Source organism: Diadema antillarum, unplaced genomic scaffold (genome assembly GCF_040938485.1).
Source record: "Diadema antillarum isolate AM-2024a unplaced genomic scaffold, OU_Dant_1.0 seq00000050_RagTag, whole genome shotgun sequence".
Taxonomy (NCBI): Eukaryota; Metazoa; Echinodermata; class Echinoidea; order Diadematoida; family Diadematidae; genus Diadema; species Diadema antillarum.
In genome coordinates this window covers 549009-568652 of record NW_027271159.1, presented here as the reverse complement: position 1 = coordinate 568652, position 19644 = coordinate 549009, and the positions used below count along the sequence as shown (strand labels likewise).

The 19644-nt window shown below is 38.8% G+C and overlaps 1 protein-coding gene across 1 annotated transcript; it reads left to right on the top strand.

Annotated features, from left to right (window-relative positions):
• The first annotated feature begins 1157 nt into the window (after window positions 1–1157).
• LOC139725585 (uncharacterized) lies at window positions 1158–10740 on the top strand. Its single transcript, XM_071636675.1, has 9 exons — window positions 1158–2177; window positions 2712–2855; window positions 4705–4794; window positions 5505–5627; window positions 6114–6252; window positions 7489–7601; window positions 8738–8858; window positions 10041–10131; window positions 10608–10740. Exons 1-9 carry the CDS (start codon window positions 1158–1160, stop codon window positions 10738–10740), a joined length of 1974 nt encoding a protein of 657 aa, XP_071492776.1.
• The last annotated feature ends 8904 nt before the right edge of the window (window positions 10741–19644 follow it).

Sequence of the window (19644 nt, the reverse complement as noted above, 5' to 3'; positions counted from 1 at the left end):
TATCTATCATCCGCAGCGCAGTTTAGTAATACTAATAATAGTAGACTCTATTTACACGTAGTATTTTTACTTGAATTCGATGCGATGGCCGATGCCAATGTTAGCGTTCCGTTGTTGAATATTGGCTTGTTTTCTTGCCTCGCCTTCTTGCTCGTTTCCACAACAGTCAGTGCAGTGCAGTGCCATAGTGGTGAGTGATGTCCACACCACCCACAGTAGGCAGACTGTCATGTCTGGTTGTTGTTGTTGTTGTTGAGTTTATTGGCGTTTTTCAGTCAGACTTGACTATTTACGCCACTCTGTACGGTGCGTTTGCAGCTGTACTTGTACAGTGGCTAACTGACTGGGCTGAGGCTGGGGGTGGTGGGTGTATGGGTTGGCTTGTCGAGTCCTGGTTCGTGTGTGTCACGTCGTCACTGCTGGTTGAAGTCGTTTGATGGCGCTCTTTATTCTGTGTCCTTGCTGTCATGTCTGGACTACTTAACTTGTCATTTATAGCTAGCAGTTGACATCATTAGAGCCAGAGGCGAGTCTCTGTTAGTAATTTTATATGCACATAGAAATGTTAATTCTGTGAAGGGTCTTTGAGTTCTTTTAGTTTTACCAAGATGTTTCTAAAAAGTCAAAGACAATCTCATGATCATGGCCAGTATGATGTATGTGTATGTATGACTGTATATAAATCATCAATGAACATTGTCAAATTAAATTGGTTAATGGTAGAATACGTGCGACACAGTGGCAGGTAACATATAGTGGGGATATTCTTTAACTTGTACCAGGTACCATTTTTGTGATTTGCTTAAGATTTTACAAAAGGATTCAGATTGTAGTATGGACGTATCTATACATCTAGGTATCACTAGCACTGCCTGTCCTCAAGTGTATTTGCTTGTTGTACCATATTTGATTTTCTGTTTGACTTCACTGATTTTATATACAAGATGAAAGACTTGTAAAGCAAAGAAAGGTGTGTGCATGAAAAAGAATCAATATTTACATTAAATGGATGCAACTGGAATTACCAGCAACTCAATATTGATATTTCATTCTTCTTTCAAAGAGAGTGTAAGATAATTATGCACCAACAATGTTTAATTTTTCTCTATGTTTCTTGTTTTTTGTTTTTTTCAGCTGTGTGATATGGTATGATCAACATGGATTCAACGCAGTGGAAGCAAGGTCATGAACATCCACAGAAGAACAGTGGTTTTCCCTTTCCACAAGCTTCTCCCATGACAAACTCTTCATACAATGGACACTTCAGCAGTGCACAGAAGCCCATGCCGGATGGCTACTCCCAGTTTAGTATGTCAGCCCAGACCATGCCTCCACCACCGCCACCAGCGCTGCAGCCGAATCAACGCCACCCGGGAAACCAGGGCTATTCACATTTCACCACTCCAAATGGGGGGCAGAATGTTCCTCAAAGTATGACAACCTTTCCCTACCAAGCACATCAAGCACAAGGCATGCCACCCCAACCTCCACCACCCTCAGGACCAATGACTGCACCACCTCCCATGGCCTCGGGGATGGGGCAGGGTTTCCCTCATCCTCCCCCGCCACCTCTGCCATTCCCACCACAACCAAACACTTCTCAACCATATCACGGCAGTTCGCAAGCCCCGCCCCCAGATGGAATGCAGTTTCCACCAAACTTCCAGCACACTTTTCCACCATTTCCTCCTCCTCCTTCTCAACCACCCTCAAACTACCCTGCTCAGACGGGCAGTGATTGGTCACGTATGCCAGGACAGCATCAGCCACGCAACAGGCAGCCAGGGAATCAACAGAATATGCCCCGAGCAGACCGTCAGCCGGGGTACCAAAGCTCTTCAAATGCAAGTCACACTACAGATACTAGCAGTGGACACCAATTCAAGTCAGGCTTTGAGAGACCAAAGTTGTCACCATACCAGTCCAGGAGGAGCAGACAAAATGCTCAAGACCAAAGAACTGCATCTCCTCATGATTACTCTGGAGGAAGGTCTGGCATGGACAGGAAAACAGAGACATTTGGTATGAGTGTGTTGCCATTTGGAGATCAGGAAGAGCAGTCAGACATTGAAAAACCACAGGTTGAAGAGACAGAAGACCAAAAGTGGGTGAAGACCTGGCTGAAGGGAGTCCAAATTTGTCGTCACAGACAAAAAGAGAAGAAATCTGTTGTGAGGGTAAGGAGCTATATTTGAATGTGTGTGTATGTGTGTGTGTGTGTATTAGCAGAGTAATTACACACTTTTTTTTTAAAGTTGATATACATCGTACCAGTAAAATGTAAGTCACAATGTGGTCATGAGTTATACATATACAGTGTACAGCTGTATGTGTGAGAGTTTGTTTGCCTTTGTAAAAGATTAATTTTAGTCAAATTTCTGTTCCCCAGGTTTAGAGCTGCCACAGCAAACAATCGGCCTAACAATCAGTCGAGGAGTGCCTCACAGCAACACTTCTACATGCTATCCCAGTCATCAGACCATACAAAGTACTGCTTGGTCAGAGCATATAGTGTCACATTAAGATAATCATATGCAGGTCATTGATCTCAGTGATGACTTTAGGACTGGAATTGACATGTTGCTATGCTGTATCAGGACATGACATTTAGCAAGCTGGTCTCGAGTCTCCAAATTCTTAAGAACTCTATCTTAGGTATTAGTATATGGCAGTCTGTTGTTCTCACTATAGAAGCTCTTTACCCTTGGCAGATATCAGATGCCAAACAGGTGCTGTGGAAGTTCCTGAATCTACTCGAGCAGCTAAAGGTCCATAAGGAGCAAGCCAATGAAAGCGTGCAAACAGACGATGACGGAAAGTGGGAACTTAACTGCGTCCAAATGAAAAACATCATGGTTAGTAAACTAATACATGCCGGTTTTAGAAAAAAACGCTGGCTCACTTTTAACGACAGTTTAATGGTAGATATCAAGTAACATCATGGTCATGTGCTGTTAGACCACTCCTCTCAGATGAAAACAGAAGAGTATGATTGGTAGAAATGTTGCTGAATTGATGAAATTTAGTTTTGGATATATCAACTTGTTAATTACATTGATGAGCAGAATTTGATTATTATGTACATACTCGAGCTGATGATGTCGCATGATCACAATATTGCTCTTTTGTGTGGCTGTGGCAAAATAAAGGATAAGTAAATGGGTGGTGACTCATGTTTTGTTTTGTTTTTAGCTCTTTTATCCAAGGGCTTAAATGTTTTTTGCTAATTGATTGAATATAGTCATATTGTTAACTCTTAATTCTCAATGCCTTCAGAGTCCTTGATCCGTGGGACTTTAGGGTTTGTTTTTTTTCTGGCCTTTCCATTCTCATTTTTGATCTTTCAATTCTTAAGAGCCTTTTTGATGACTCGTGAACTGAAGTCATTTTATGAATCTGTTTTTTTCCTCAGAGCCTTCAGAATCTACTGTCTTTGAACCTTCCTCTTTTCATCCATTCCTTTGACAAATCTTATGAAGAATTAAATTCTTGGAACCATTTTGTTAATCCTTGCGAGTTTAAGAGCCTTTCATAGTAATGTTATGACAAGTTTTGAACCTTTTAATTAAGAGGAGCTTTTGTCTTATAACCTTGAGAAGCCATAATGTTTGATGCCCTCTTGTGAATCTTTAAATTCTTAAGAAACTTTTACTTTGATTCTTTAATTCTCAGATCTTTCATGCATTCTAAGATCCTGTAAAATCTGTGTCTTTTCGAGCCTGTATATTTTCAACACTTCCATATTCAAATCTCAATATTCAGAGTTTTTTAACCCTAACTAGGCCGGGCTATTTAGGTAGATGATAGAGCCGGGGGGGGGCCTCCGGATCTCGGACGTCGACCGCACAATGGCGACGAAAATTGGCACACGCATTGCCTATGATGTAATCTAAAGTACCATGAAGTTGATTTTTTTCAAAAATTATCATTTACACCAAATTATGCTAATTTATGCATAATGATGCATGAAATCAGACAATTTGGTATAAATCACTAAATAAAGCTCAAAACAGGCACATTTTTGGTGTAAATATTCTTTTTAGTGTCCTTAGCAAATGTAAGAGAAAAAAATTGCACAATCAGAAAAAATTATTTTATTGTATTTTATTGTTTTTTGAATTTCTTATGTATTTCATTGTTTTTTGACTTTATGTTTTTCATTGTTTTTTTCAATGAAATTTGTCCGTGACATTGTTCCGAACAAGAAAATGCGTTATTAATTGATTTTAATCAATAAACCCCCCAAATAATCATGCTTTTATGAAATTTGCCTGTTAACACAGTTTGCATTGAAATTGTACACAAATTCACGTTTTTGAGCAATTTGTGGTCTGACATGCACGTGCATATTTATGCGCAACTTCGGAACTGCGCACAAGGGCATCGCAAATTTGGTGTCAAAAGATGCGGGAGACTTGAAAGAAAAAGGTTGTGAAACGTCGCGGCGATAGCTTCTTGAGATAGCGATACATCACCCGAAACGTCGAGGGGGGGGGGGGGCCTCGGAGGCCCCCCCCCCCCCCCCCCCCCCCCCCCCCGGCCTAGTTAGGGTTAAGTCTTTCATTCTCATAACCTATGAAACTCTTTCATTCCTTGAATCACTGCTCAGTGCCTGTAGAACCCTCAAATTCCAAGAGTTTAGAGCTGTATCCTTGTAACAACTGATGAATATGTTTCTAGCTGCCTCTCATGTTTTTCCCCAAGGAGGAGCTGGCATCCTTGCAATCCAAGATTCGAGATCAGAGTTTTCAGGAAGGCCTGAAAGATTCAATTAGAAGGAGGAGAAGGAAAAGGGTAAGTATTATAAAAATGAAGATAATTAAAAACACTTCAGAGTTGCTGAGACTGAAAGATATTTGTTATTAGTTTTAATTGATATTTATCATTTGGCTACTCTGACAGGGTTTGTGGGTTCTGCACCAATGATTAACAGATATTTCCTATTGCGTTATTGAGGCAAGAAGTGAATAGTGCACTCATTCCATGACTAGTTTCTCATGCAGATTACATGCAACTCTTTACATTGAGAGAACTTTGTTGTTGTTGTTGGTCATGTTATAAACTTCCTCTCTCCAAGACCATTTTGTGTTTATTACTGGTACCAACTGTTGAATTTAGCATTTAAAAGAATTGTGCCTTGAAAGTGTCAGGTAAACTGAAATTTTATGAAATATCCTTTTGAAAACTAAAATGCCAGTTTTCAGCCCTAGGAAAATTTTGGTAACAAAAAAAAAAAAAAACCAAAAAACACCAAAGCAACACAAAAAAGAGGGGTAATGTGATTCTGATTGGTTTATTTGCAGAAAACATAAAAACCTACATGTTTTTTGGTGTGTAGATCAGTCAAACGATAGATACAATAGAAAATTAGAACCCTTGCTTTAGACACGACTCTTTCAGACATACCAGAAATGTCAAGCAAATTGAAAGTGCGTTTTTACTTCATACTCCACACAACCACTGACCTTTGACACCTGTGCTCTAAATCTCGGACTGCCGCTCAGGAGAGACGTAGACGTCATCGCGAGGAGGAGTGGGAAATGAAGACGGAGAAGATCGCGAGAGAGCATGAGAGGATCAATGCTGCAATGGCCAAGCATCTCCAGGCAAAGCAGGAGAAAGAGCAGGTTAGTTAGGGTCATCGACCTCTGCCCGAAGCATCTGAGAATTCTATGCAGATGCCTGAGAAATAGATTATAGCAGACCACAGCTATATTGCACTTAATCTGACAGCATGGTGATAACAAAATTTTTGAGGTTATACCCTTGTCCAAACCACAGTCACCCATATAGATACACTCCCCCTAAAGCAGTTCATTCTGGGAAAAACAAAAATATGTGTATATGAAAATGTATAGCATTTATGTGTCCCCCATCTTTCTTTTTGTTATGTCTGATTTTGATGAAACTTGAACCACTGTGTGTGTTTTAATTTATTCTACCACTCTATAACATATTATAGAGGGAGTGCACTTTTCTGTCAACTTGACGATGCAATGGAGATCTTTTTAATGTAAATCCACTTGCAGGCTGGAAGTGAACCATAATTAGCATGCCCCTCTAGCATTTTTTTTAACCTGCCAACGCTCCTATTCTGTTTCAAACTACTCCAGGAGGAGGCACTGCAAAAGGAGGTCGACAACACTCTCTCAGAGGTGCGCAAGAAGAAGCAGGAAGTCCACAAGAGCATGGAGCTCTTGAGGGCGCTGCGCAAGCTGAGGAAGGTGAAAAGAGAGTCGGCAGAGAGGCAAGGTTTGTGTGCGTTCCCATGGATTTTCCATTGCTCCATCAATTGGTTTATATCCAGTGTGCCCCAGCAGAATGTGAATCTTGCAATAAGCCTACTAAATGTCACATGATTTCACTTTGACTCCATCTAGATTTTCCCGTACACCTGAAATGTTACAGAACCAACATACAGTGGACTCCCATTATAATGAAGTCCTCGGGACTGGCAGTTTTCTTTCGTTATATCAAAATTTCTGTATAACTGAATAAATAAACAATAAGAAACAGAGAGCGGATGATGTTGCAGCCTGAATTTTTACTTTATTGTAACCAGAATTTCATTATAATGGGAGTGAACTGTATACGTACTTTATCCTTGTTCAACTTTTCTTGGAATGATGGAAGACTTCTTGAGTGTATATATTGGACAGATTGTACTTGATATCAAGCTTGCGTGCATTTTTCTTTAATAGCAGGGTTAATTGTAAATAATATCTAAAGATATGCTCTGCATGACTGAAATGCTGTGATAATGTTTGCTGAATTATGCCAAGGAGGCTCTTACAGGAGAATGCGGTGCCTTTATTCGCTCCTGCAAGTGATGACAGAAGACACAGTGTTGCTATTTTCATTTCAAAGACGATCTATTTGGGTAACTACTTTAGTTCTGGGTTGTCAGAGATCAGTCCATCAAAAGTGAAGTAATAGCCGTTATCATCATTTGTTGTAAAAGCTAATGATTATGTTCAGCTTGATATATTTTTTTTAAATGACCAGAATTTATCAGAATAATCTTCTTTGTGGAACTCCCAGAAGTTTTCTTTGCTCATGAAAGTGTATAACCGATTTCACCCTGTCCAACGCCATTAATAGGTGTACTGATGCATGGCAATGCTCCCCAGATATAGGAGACAATCAAAGTCAGCACAACAAAATAGACATATCAGTCACTAAATATAACTTTGACTAGAATGAATGTTTTGATCAGATTATTCCCCTTTGTTACAAATGGGGAGTACCATGATTTTGATTTTTGAGAGACCTTGGATATTTTAGCTATGGATGTGAAATGCTTGATGCCTGTCACAATGCACAAGAGTGACTCCTGTCTTTTTCTTTTTTCAAAGGGGGCAGGGGGGTGGAAAGGGTTGTGACAAATTTTATCTTGTGCTTATTTTTTTCTTTCCACACTTGCCATGACTGCAGTTGTTGTTGTTTTTTTTTCTTCTTCATTGTTATGGCTGTCACTTTCAATATCAGGCTTTACCATTCCAGAAGAGCTAGATGTGCACTTTGACAAGAAAGTCTCGAGTCTTGAAACAATGATGAACAAACAGAAGCTCCTCTATGTGGAAGAAGAGAAGGCATTACAGGTGGGTGATATAGTAAAGTCATATGTTTGTTGTACCAAAGACATACCATTCTGGTCACATGGTTGAGAATGAAAAGGGATGAAGGGTTATCTAAAAAATCGTGTGATGAGGTTTTGGCACTTCTTTTACTAAATTCCTTTACATCACGTGTAGCTATTGTCATTAAGTCAAACCTGTCCCATTCCTTTGTATTGCGATTTGTTTATATGGAGATATCTATGAGTTAATGATACTAAGTGATAATACAGCTGCCATATGGAAGAGTTTTATGCCCTCGTAAATGTTGAAAATTTCATGGTGTGGATATTTTCAAGCCTTCTTGATGACATACACATGTATTTAATGTAGGAATATCAAAACACTTTTAAGTTATCTGTTTGTTTGCATGAATAAATGTGTCACTGTACATTGAATACAAACTTGAAATGCAGGGCCTTTAGTTTGCACATGTGTGCAAATGCTGTCTAGCCTTGCAATATCTGGTCCAGACAGATGTGTTGGTTATTCTTCAATTTACTCTTATTTTGAAGAAATTATGTCCTCCTGGAAGCTTACCAAAACCACCCACAAAATTTAAACTTATAAATTTCCTCTTCCATAGCAGATTGAAAAAAAAAAACACACACACACACACACACACACACACACACAGTCACACATGGGCAGAAATCCATATCATCTGTAGCTGTTAGATGATGCTTTGAAATGGGGAGCATCTTCGGAAGGCAAATTGGTGATGGCCAACATTGAGAGATTTGAGCAGGATGAGGAGAAGATTGTCATAGATCACACAGAAATGTGAAAGACTTTTGTAGTTAGCTGCCATGTTATCTACAAGTAGCTGTCCTTGATGTGAATTTGGGCACTGCTGTTTAAAGATTGTTATTATCTTTTGTCAGATATAAGGAAAATAATGCAGCTGATCAGATGGCAGACAAGACTTTTAACAGTGTAAATGATGAAATGTTGCTGCTTCCAATCAAAACCAGGCTCTGATGCATAAAAAAAGCAAAATGTTTACTGTTCTTTGTCACACATCACATGCAGCTTTTTATTTCAGCATACATTGATATATACTGCATATGTTGGCACGTTTCATCTGAGGTCCGTATTTCTTCTCTTCCCCGTATATCAAGGTGATGCTTGAAGAAGAGCATGAAGAGACAAGGGAAAGAGAGCGACAGAAGAAGCAACGGAAAGAACGTGAGAGAGCAGAGAAGGCGTGGAAAGAACAACTAGAGATACTCTTTGGGGAGTGTGAGTATTATTCACCGTTTTTGGTAGAGTCCGAAAAATAGTACCGTGTGCCGCAAAGCAATGTGTTTAATTTTAGCCAAAGCAAAATAGTGTGTGAGGAGAAAGGAACCCTTTACTACTATCTAAATACTCTGGTGAGTACCTGCTTGTACTTTAAAAACACACGCTCTTCTACACCATAATAATTTATAAGTGCTGTGAGTGATTATTCATTTGATGGGAATAGGCAGTGGATGAGAATTACTTCAATTGGAAGTATTTCTCTAAACATTGTCTTGCAAGCCAGCCTGCTTTGCTTCATTTTATTCATATCATTTGTGTGTTTGCACGTGCCACCATTCAAGTAGCCAAAAAGAAAATGGGATCATTGTGTAAGGGGATCTTAATTTGTTGATTGCATCTTATTATTTATCTGCACTATATGACCTGGTCAATACGTGATAGTTGCTTAATTCTTGTTTGTCTCTCAGAGCAAACCACTAAGGGGTCGGCATAATTCTCACCTGTTTTCTAGGGAGTTTGTACGTGTATGTGTGTGACAAAATACTTCACCAACTCTTCTCCCTGCTCTTTGTGAGATGCGTATCGGGATCTTTTTTCAGGCATGAGAAGTAGATGCAACATTGCTAAGGTCCCACTGCGCCAGGAACATAAACCCTCTTTTACGCTGAGGCAGTCACATCACGGATTGAATTCAAAGTGGCTCATTGCCCATGTTTTATATGTGAGAGTCCCCATCCATTGTTACCTTCTTGGTTGCCAGCATGTTGAGCAGGGCCCCATATGAAAGGGATTTGTAGGTGATTGGGCTTTCGTGCAAGCAGTTACAAGTGATACTGATACTGATTGCACTGTCTATTGCAACTCTTTGATGGTATGCTACCAGCTCACAGTGCGCAGCAGGCACTTTGTGGGGACTATCAGCACCAACAAATTTTAAACTTCATCATTCCCATTGCCTAACTAATAGTATACAGTACCTTCAGCATTTTGAAACCTGTGTCCAAAATGCTACAACCCAGTAATACAATATTGTTAGAGTATGAAAAGCCAGCATGTCATCAAGAATGTATAATTGTCTCTGCAGTTATTAGTTATCATGAATGGGAATCTTTATAGCATAATGTCCCTTATATATGTATGTATATTTCTTAATTGTGTGACTGCTTTGTCCCCATTCAGGTGAAGAATTACATCTGGGCCATCCCCTATTCATGTTCCGCCAGTTTCAACAGCAAGCCGATAATGATATCCTGTCCCTTATCAACATTAGGTGAGATATCCGTGCTTTCTTCTTACGAATGGTGAATCTTTCATAGGTCAGGACATAGTGTAAACCCTGTGTAAATAGATAAACATGGGATCAAAGATATCATATTCACCGACAGTGAAGCCACACAGTAAGTGATTTAAATTCTGTTATCATTTGATGTTATAGATATGTTTTATTGCTTTTTATTCATTTTGAAACATGGGAATTTAGTGAAAATTGAAGTGATAATCTCATCTAGTTTGCATATAACAATGACCAATATTCCTCTGTGCACACATATGAACGTATGAATACGAATGTGTAGTTGTGATGAAACTTCTACCATTCCTTTTTTTTTTTTTATTTGACTCAACAGTTAACTTAAACATGGAAGAGTTATTCATTGTAAGGGGTTTTTGACGATACCATCCAAATTTTGACAGATTCCAAGATGCGTTGTTTATAGTAGTGCTCTGTCTGTTGTCTCTTTCCTGCAGGCGTCAGTGGGATGTGTTTTTGGTGCCCGAGACTGATCAAGTGGGGACGAGCATCCCTGTGTCATGGGTCACGCCCTCTGACCCCTCCAATCACATCTGGGCAACTGCCCTCGAGCTGGCGCCCAGTTCGTGACATTCAGAATGAGAATTTTTTGATTTGGCCTGCAATTTTCACACTCCGGTTGTCATAGAATCTCAGGATTTCTAACGAATATGACATTTTGTGGCCTAAGCCTACAAATAATTTTCGGTAATCTGCAGGGCACTAGTATGTGAAGCAAGGGTCAAAGACTCCTGTGGTGATATGCTGAAAGTGGGGCGCATGAACTAGAAAGGTCACTGTGTTGTAACAGAGATGCACATGCAGCAGAGGAAAGTTCACTTAAAGTCCACCATGAAAATTCTTGAATGTTTCAAATGGGTTAATAGCTTCCCAGATGCAAAGATTAATTACTGAGAACTCTGTGCTGGGATTTTTCCTTTTATTTGATTGGTTTTATTTTTTATTTTTTCTCCTAGGAGCTGTTACTGTGTGAGCAATGGTGAAATATAGTTTTGTTTCAGACCAGTAAAATGACTTTTGGGCTGGGGCATATAAAAATCATAGTTCTAAATCTGGGTTAGTTATTATTTTCAACTTTTTTCCTTTTTTTTTTTTTTTTTTGGTGGGGGTGGGGCACTCACAGCTTGTGCACTTGGGTTTTAGTTGCCCTGGTGTTCAACACAGCTGAGTTATTTCCAGCAGTGGCACTTTTTTACGTCATATATAGGAGTCTTGATGAACTCATGATTGTACTGATTGTACTTTTTTTTAACAGTTCAAGATTAATATGCGGAGAAAGAAATGTTTGAGCATTAAACTTTTGTATGTTTCAAAACTCTTTACCTTTGATTGTGTGCTTGTGTACATGTGAGGTAGATGTTTGTGATAAGGTTTTCACATATATCACCGGTACTTGTGAACCCCCTGTTCATCAAATTTCTTCCTGCATGAAGAAAGAGCTTTATACCCTGCATGATTTTACTCTGGTTGATTTTCAGTCTGTTCTGTGCAAGAAAATCAGATACCGTATATCATTAGGAGTGTTGACTTTAAGAAGCATGGTCCTGGAAAGGACCCAACTGGGTCGAGTGCAACTGTAGATCCTCTTGGCCCGTTGAGGATGGGCTGATTTTGCTACAACACGCATTTCCCATAGACACTTGCCCGAGTATACTCGAGACCCGTCCTCAACGGGTTAACAACCACACTCTTTCCACACAAGAAATCAATGTGAAATAGGACTAGAGCCTCTCAATAAACAAACATTCAGAGAGCATAATTTTACATTGATGAGTGCATTCTTTGTATGCTGGAACAGATAGTAAATTACTCCATTAAATTATACACATTTTATAGAGTTCTTGTGTGTGTGTGTGTGTGTGTGTGTGTGTGTGTGTGTGTACTGAAAAAAAAAGTGTGTGTTTGTGCGTGTGACCAAAAAAAAAAAATCATTTTTACACACTTTTTTTGTAAACTTTTTATATGTAATTTAAATGATTTGCAATACGCATAATATGTTAATGTTAACTATTTATAAGAACAACATAGTAATCTGATATATGCATTAGTATGGTTCAGCTGTATTTCTGCTTTTATTTTCTCATATTCACATTTCCTTTTACTTTTCATTCACACGACTTGGATGTATATTTACAAAGTAGTAAAATAAAACATTAATGAAACATCATAACATAATAAACAACTCAGTAATCAACAAAACTTTGAAGTGGTTCGAGGAGATATTGGAGAAAACAATCATTACATTGCGTCATGGTGGCAATGAAAATTCAGCAGACTCATTTACAAACTCCTTGGGACTAATGCAATCATCGTTGTATCAAACGCTTCTTACATGTTGGTCTAAAAAAGAATTAACTACAGAGAAACCTGACAGTGTAAACTCTGGGGCAAGAAGGGTTACTGTACTTTGTTATAAGAGTCCACTGTACAAACGAGCTGTTATAAGTCTTTCCATATGGCCGTTTAGGGGTTCACATGTGCCATACAGGATAAAAAAACTCTAGCTGCAATCCACTCACATTCTGATAATGTGAACACGTACTCCTTGTCCACCCTCATTCAGATGCCCCCAAACAAACAAATTAATAAAGACTATATATACTACGAGTATTATAATATCATCTCTGACATTTCTCGCATGTCTGGATAAAGAATGAAGATTCAAATTCATGAAATTCTTCCGTCGAGATGTTTTCATTGCAACTGATTGATAAACTGCCCTACACCAACGTAAATAAGCACTGAATTGATCAGTGTTTTAGTAGTAGCCATAATAAAAAAATCATGGGCGTACATACTCGAGCAGGATTCGAACCTACGACCTCCTGATCATGGCTACTACTAAAACACTGATCAATTCAGTGCTTATTGATAACTGATATTCACATGTAATGTGTAATGATGACAATCAAAGCGGTTACATAACTACTTGATAGATTTTTTTTCTTTTTTTTTGAAATTTATGACAATTTGCTACACAAGCTTTCCCCTACGTCATTCTCCACATTGTTTACCATCATACGCATGTCATACTGGTAAAAAAGAACTATGCTTGATAAATAAAAAAATGTAAACAAACCTGCAAATATCTAAACTTGAAAATGATTACTTCATTTAGTCAAACAATTGCAAGAAATAGCTATATAGCATTAACAGAAGGAAAAATGCAGAAACACAATAAAATGAACACATTTTTTTTCTTATTAAAAACAAAGGTGCAAATATATATTCCATATTTCCCTTCTGCTTGTAATAGAATGAACATCCATAGCATTGGTGCTGCAGATACACCTCTACAATATGAGAGGGACAAGATACACTAGGCAAGTATGCTGGAAAGTGTATTCTGCCAAAAACCTCGCAAGGGTCCATAAGCTCCAATATACACCTGCCTCACAGTTCCTGCAATCTGACAGATAAATATCAAATTGATACATGTACATTGTATGTGGATCTTTATGGGTATGGTATATTTCAACGTGGATGCACGCACATCCATAATTACCTGGTATAGAGCAGCATGTACATGCTATCTGGAAATGATTTAACACATCTCAAGATTGACTAGACGGAAAGAAACAAAGACAGACAGAAAAACAAACAGAAGAAGAGAAATTACACTCAACTTGTCCTCAAAAAATGAAAAGAAAAAACAAGTGACAGAAAACGTTGTAATGCGGAGTACATTCTGAGAAGACTATACATTGGACATAAATGTTCAGCAGCGCACTGCATCAGTATGAAAACAAAGTGCTTGCAGTGTTATTCCACAATGCAAGTCGTCATATCACCATAATGTGTCGGGATGATTTACACAGGTAGTCGGGATCGAGCATGATTGTATGTCGAAGAAAAATCGAAATTTCATATTAGCGATGTTGTCAAACAGGCATCTGGGGCACAGGGCGGCCTTTGCAGCACACTTAAAAGGCATGGCATGGCATTCTAGTCTGCATCTGCTCATGATCTGATGACAACATTCTGATCAACGGAGGCCAGAAAGATAAAACACGTATCATTTTCCCAAATTATTCTTCACCACACACACACACTTTCTAATATATTCCTTGATAAGTCAACACTGAACTACATGTACAACATCCTACATCTATTCATGAGTCTGGATAACACTTTCTCCTACACTGTGTTCAAACAGTTTATTGGTGTAGTTCAGTTGACAAGAAAAGTCAATCAAAATTCTGCTTTGTTGCTGTTGTTGCTGTGGTTGTTTTTCAGATGTTATCAAAGCCATAATTTCCAGACATTGATCACTAATAGCTACTGCCCTTCTCCGTTGTTGTCTAGTGGTAGTACATGTATGTCTAAAATATTCTGAGTAAACATTCTAAAATTTGTAGCCGATCTTATCTAACTTCTCACTAAAGTTCTCCTTTTGAGTGAGTGTTCTCTGATAAACCATTAACCAAAATTTGATGCTACATTTATATAATTTTGAAATCTAAATAATCAATCCCAAATGAAAAATATATTACCCTCACCATTCAGTGAAGAACAATCAAACATTGTCTATTGTGCCATCCAAATATTGAGACATCTACACTGGAGCTTCATGGTTTTTATACACTTGTATCATCATAGCTGCATTTCTATAGCTTTTACATCCTATCTGGTTCTGCATCCAACCTGAAATACACATTATGGTACTCCCTATGCCATACATTTCACCGTCGTTTCATTTCTGCACACGTAGGGGTCAGCTAATATTCATGATAGCAACAACAAACCACAATACTGCCTCAATTGCCTTAGAAAAGTGCAATGTATATTATCTCTATAAAGTTGGGAAATTGCATACTTCACTTCTTGAAAAGGCATAAGACGTTCTCATTACATTGCTGTGGTTTTCAGCCGTGAAATTGTCTAAAGAGTCTTGGTACATCGGTACTTTACATTATCAAAACATGTTAACAAAATGTGACAGATCCAGGGACGCCAACCCCAAGCATCTCTTCAACAGGAGATTCTCACACCTGGACCCCACAGCAAACTGGAGACTCTGATTGCTCACACAACATTACGAGCACATGGCACACATCACAAGTACAGTGTACGTTGTCCCTCGCAGCCAGCTGGGGTCCAGGAAGCTCTAGTATTATATTATGCTGCCTGGTGCTATCTTAGCCTTATCTTTGAACACATGGGGACACAGCTAAAGTTTGGCAGGTGAAAGCTAAATTTAAGCAGAAGAAAATTCAGCTTGAGCTCAGACACACAGATAGAGCGGGAGTTTTGTGAAAATGGTCTCAAGGCGAGAGTTATCTTGCCAAAAGCGGGAGAGTTGGAGTCTCTGCAGATCAGTAAAACCTGGAGTGAAATTTGCAGAAATATTCACACATAAATGGCCATTCAAAAAAGTCAGCTACAATGGCATTCAACAGACATAATGAGATAATCACTTCAGCAGAGCATTTAACCCATATGGGTTAAAATTCAAAAACATTTTGATGAAAATTGATTAAAAAACCATATGTGGCACTGGAAGTGCATCGCATTTTCTGGAACAGGCAGAATTTGGTATCAGTGACATGGACTGACAGAGGTTAACAGTAAAATAGGAATCTTCCCACAAAATTTGGAATAGCTGGGAGGCACTATAGAGATAGTGAAATTAGTTGTGTCAACTCTATTCCTTTTGTGCACACCAATGTCACTTGTGTTACACTTTTTTTTTTTCATATACAGTGTATTTGTACAAATGTACTTTTCTCTTTGATGGACAAGTCTGCTTTAAGAGTTGAAATGAAACATATTGTAGATATGATGGATAATTTCATTCACATTATAAGAATTAAGGGAATTTGTCCTCATGGAGAGTAATGGGGGAAAAAAAGGAAAACCTTTGTTCATACATTTTAGCCTACATGGAAAACAAGACGTTATCTTCATCAAATGTGCTGGAAAGAACAAAATCTTGTCTTTCTGTGATAGACTGACATCGTAGCAAAGTGGCAAAGAGATCTTCAAAAGATGAATGGTTGGTATCACAATTTTACCGAACATCTGGTCTAAATCTGCTAAAGGTCTACTCTCCGACTGTCTTCAAATTTCTTCAGTGTCATCAATAAGGTTTTCTTTGTAGTAAAGTGTTATTTACAGCCATACTTACACTGAAGAGACCAAAGCTGGACTTATACCACATTAGCATAAATAAACACTTTGCTGAAGACTTTCTGATGGTCTGAAGAGAAAAACCACTCTTTCACAATATCTTTGATTTTATATGCACCCAGCATAGTTCAGTGTTCACTTCACTGCTCACAAGAATTTGATTACCACATTACATTCAACGTTGCTACATTCAACCTTGGCAATGATTTTATCACAACACTTAAAAGCTGCAGTACACTGGATGTAAACCTATCATATTCTTAAAAGCTAAAACATGGTTCTCAGAAGGGCTCAAAATTCATCTTCCACCATTTGGATTTGCTTGCAATATAGCAGAAGGCTCTACCAAGAAACTTGTCTGGCTGACTCGATTTGATGGAATAATGGGTTGTTTTGGATCATTTTGAGGTCAAAAGTGTGAAATTTATAATAAAAGACAGTGTACCAGACTTTTATTTCTGAAGCGCCCCCCATGTTCAGTATGGGTACGTAGAACGCTATTATACAACACCTAAGAATGATGTCGAATTGTGATTGGCCAAGAACATGTCACATGACATTCAATAGAAAATACCTATCAAACTCATTGAGAGTGACAGCCATACAATAGGCCCCTGGCATGGGCCTATTGCACGGCTCGAAGGTACTATAGCACGGCTTCGCGGGGGGCTACTAATGCATGGCCGCTCTCAGAGTTCTGTGGCTCACAGCAGCAAAGCGCCAGCAATCTGCATTGTACGTGCTGGCCGGCTGCGCTGCGCTGCCGGTAAGTCTCACAGACCAGGCGCGGCGGAGTACTGCAACGTTAACGTGTACGCGCGCGCGCAGCTGCTTTACCTTGCTAGTTGCATGTATTGCGGCCTTTATACCTACTGCTGTGTTTTTACTTTTGACTCTGATCTGCTACGTGGACCACAGTGATCCCAAAATTAAGACTTCATTTCAAGTTGAGAAACCGTAATTTGATTATTTTTCTGTGTTTTTATACAAAATCATTTTCGGAAATAGACAAAGTCTAGACCTACTACTAGATCACTACCGACATCTCAGATCGGCCTAACAGTCAGGCCTAACTCGATTTAACGTTAGCGTAGAATGGGTATAGACCCTGCGGAGTTTGTGATTACTGTGACTGTTGTGGTCGAATCATGATGAGTGTTTGAAAGCAGTACACAGGGTGGTTTACAATTCTCGGCCTAATTGTTACATTTATTTTTGGGCCTTCCTGAGTTGGCGGTCACTAATTTAGTACTGTGATTGTGGACAAAGTGTTGTATAAAACGAATAATTTATGATTTTGTTCGTGCATTGGGGCACGTAATACCGCACTCGGCGCGAGATTCGCCACTGGTCTATTCAACGCGGCGCTACGCACCTTGTTGAATAGACCAGTGGCTTATCTCGCGCCTCGTGCGGTATTCGTGCCCTATGCACTCACAACTCATAAATTAATCGTATACTTGTACACAATAATCGAATCATGCCAGCCCTGCAGAAGTACTGAATCGCACGCAGCTAAGAAGCTGCATACATTCTCATGCTTGATGGATACAGCTATGGCCCCATATATTGTAATCAGTGTAATCGAATGCAAAACATCACATTGCAACCACAATCAGGAATGCTCTGAGATTGCATTACTTCCAACATAGCTTTGTAGCATTTTTGTTGTTCCCTAACTGAAATAGTGTTATCACAACATTATTTCACATGTTATTCATGCATATGTCTCCATTCTACAGTACAATGAAACAGTTTCTGCAGGTGTACAAGAAGTACAGTATGTTTTGCCCCCAAATATCCCACTCATTTTGCACAAGCTATGATCAAAGTCAAGAGTAGCTAACTACACATAATATAACAGATGTTGATGTCTCTGGAAAAAGGTAATCAGTAATATCAATGATGCGAGGCTTGCTCTTTTTTAATACATCAGTGCACTGCTCAAACATTCAACGGAGTTACAACTTTAGCAATAACTCTGCACTTTCATCATTTCCCAAAGCTAGGAAGGGGCATTTTGATACGACAGTGTCGGTTACCTTAAACTGCCAGGACATCTGGCATCAAGATCTTAGCAAATGCCAGAAACAAAACCACTTAATGTACTGGGATGGTACATACTGTACACCAGATGTAACAGAGAATCAATTCACAAAAGAATGCCATGAAAGCAACAGAAAACCTGAAGTGACAGGTGCAAATTAAAATTAAAAACAAAAACATATAAAGAACTTCTGACTTTTGAGTCAGCACTACACTGCGAATCAGTACGTCATTTGTGACAGTGCATCATGAAACCAACAAAAAGTTGCACCCCTTGATTTAATGTGAGGACTCAAATAGGGTGAAATGGATCACCTTAGTCAATCTCCTTTTTTTTCATATTTTCAGAAAGAGGTATTTTTCTTCTACATTATATCTAAGTTTTTGATCATAAAATGAATGGGAAAGCGTGTTTTCAGGAGCTTTTCTACCTATAATTTGATCAGGTATGTCTTAGAGGCCCCTTTTCATTTCTTGAAAATCCTTCGCACACTCTTCACTTTCAACTCTTATAACTTTTGAAAGGATAATGCTACTTCTTTGAAAGTTGGCATTAATCATGGACAGAATGTGTTAATAGAGCATGCTTAATTTCAGCTTAATCTGATAATCCCTTCATTGTTGTTGCTTAGGTGGTTTGAGTCCTGTTTTTTGTCCCATTCATCACTCAGCTAGCACGGCTTGGTAAAGATTAAGGACTTGAATAGACCCTGTACTTGAGAGCCTCTTTCCTCAGTTCACACTTTTCCCACTTTCCACACTCTTTTTTTTTTAATTTAGGGGGGGGGGGGGTGGGTGGTTAGTCATGGACTACTGTAAAGTCAAAACTGGTTCGTAATTTCTTAGCATTTGCGCTAGTTTGCTCAGATGTGAAACGCTCTGCTGCTTAAAGTGCTAGCTTTCATTCAGAGCAACATTCTCATGTGAAGGCAACATCTCTTATAACAAACCACATAGTGCCCTGCACGGCAGGACAAATATGATCACAGTTACTATGCAGTGACGATATGGCATGTTACTCTATCATTCATGATTCTGAAGACAAAGAAAGCAAGGTCGTGACATATTGTCTGGGAATGAGACTACCTGGAACACAAACCCACAAATCAAACATGAAAAAAATTGAAACCTTGCATATTCATTATTTTCAATGCTTTGACACATTGCTTTTATAGTTCTTATGCAAAAACAAAAATGACAATCTTCTGCAGGCTGACCTGACCAATTTCATTGGTAGCACAATATAGAACAGTGACTTTAAATTCACAGTATGGAAATTTGGGTTACAATTCAGTTTAT

What these genes read in the sequence shown, in the direction of transcription:
- LOC139725585 (XM_071636675.1), top strand. Translation starts at nt 1,158, where the DNA reads ATGGATTCAACGCAGTGGAAGCAAGGTCATGAACATCCACAGAAGAAC. An exon ending in AGAAGAAATCTGTTGTGAGG is followed by an intron (nt 2,178 to 2,711) that starts GTAAGGAGCTAT and finishes TACCCTTGGCAG; the next exon opens with ATATCAGATGCCAAACAGGT. An exon ending in GAAGGAGGAGAAGGAAAAGG is followed by an intron (nt 4,795 to 5,504) that starts GTAAGTATTATA and finishes ACTGCCGCTCAG; the next exon opens with GAGAGACGTAGACGTCATCG.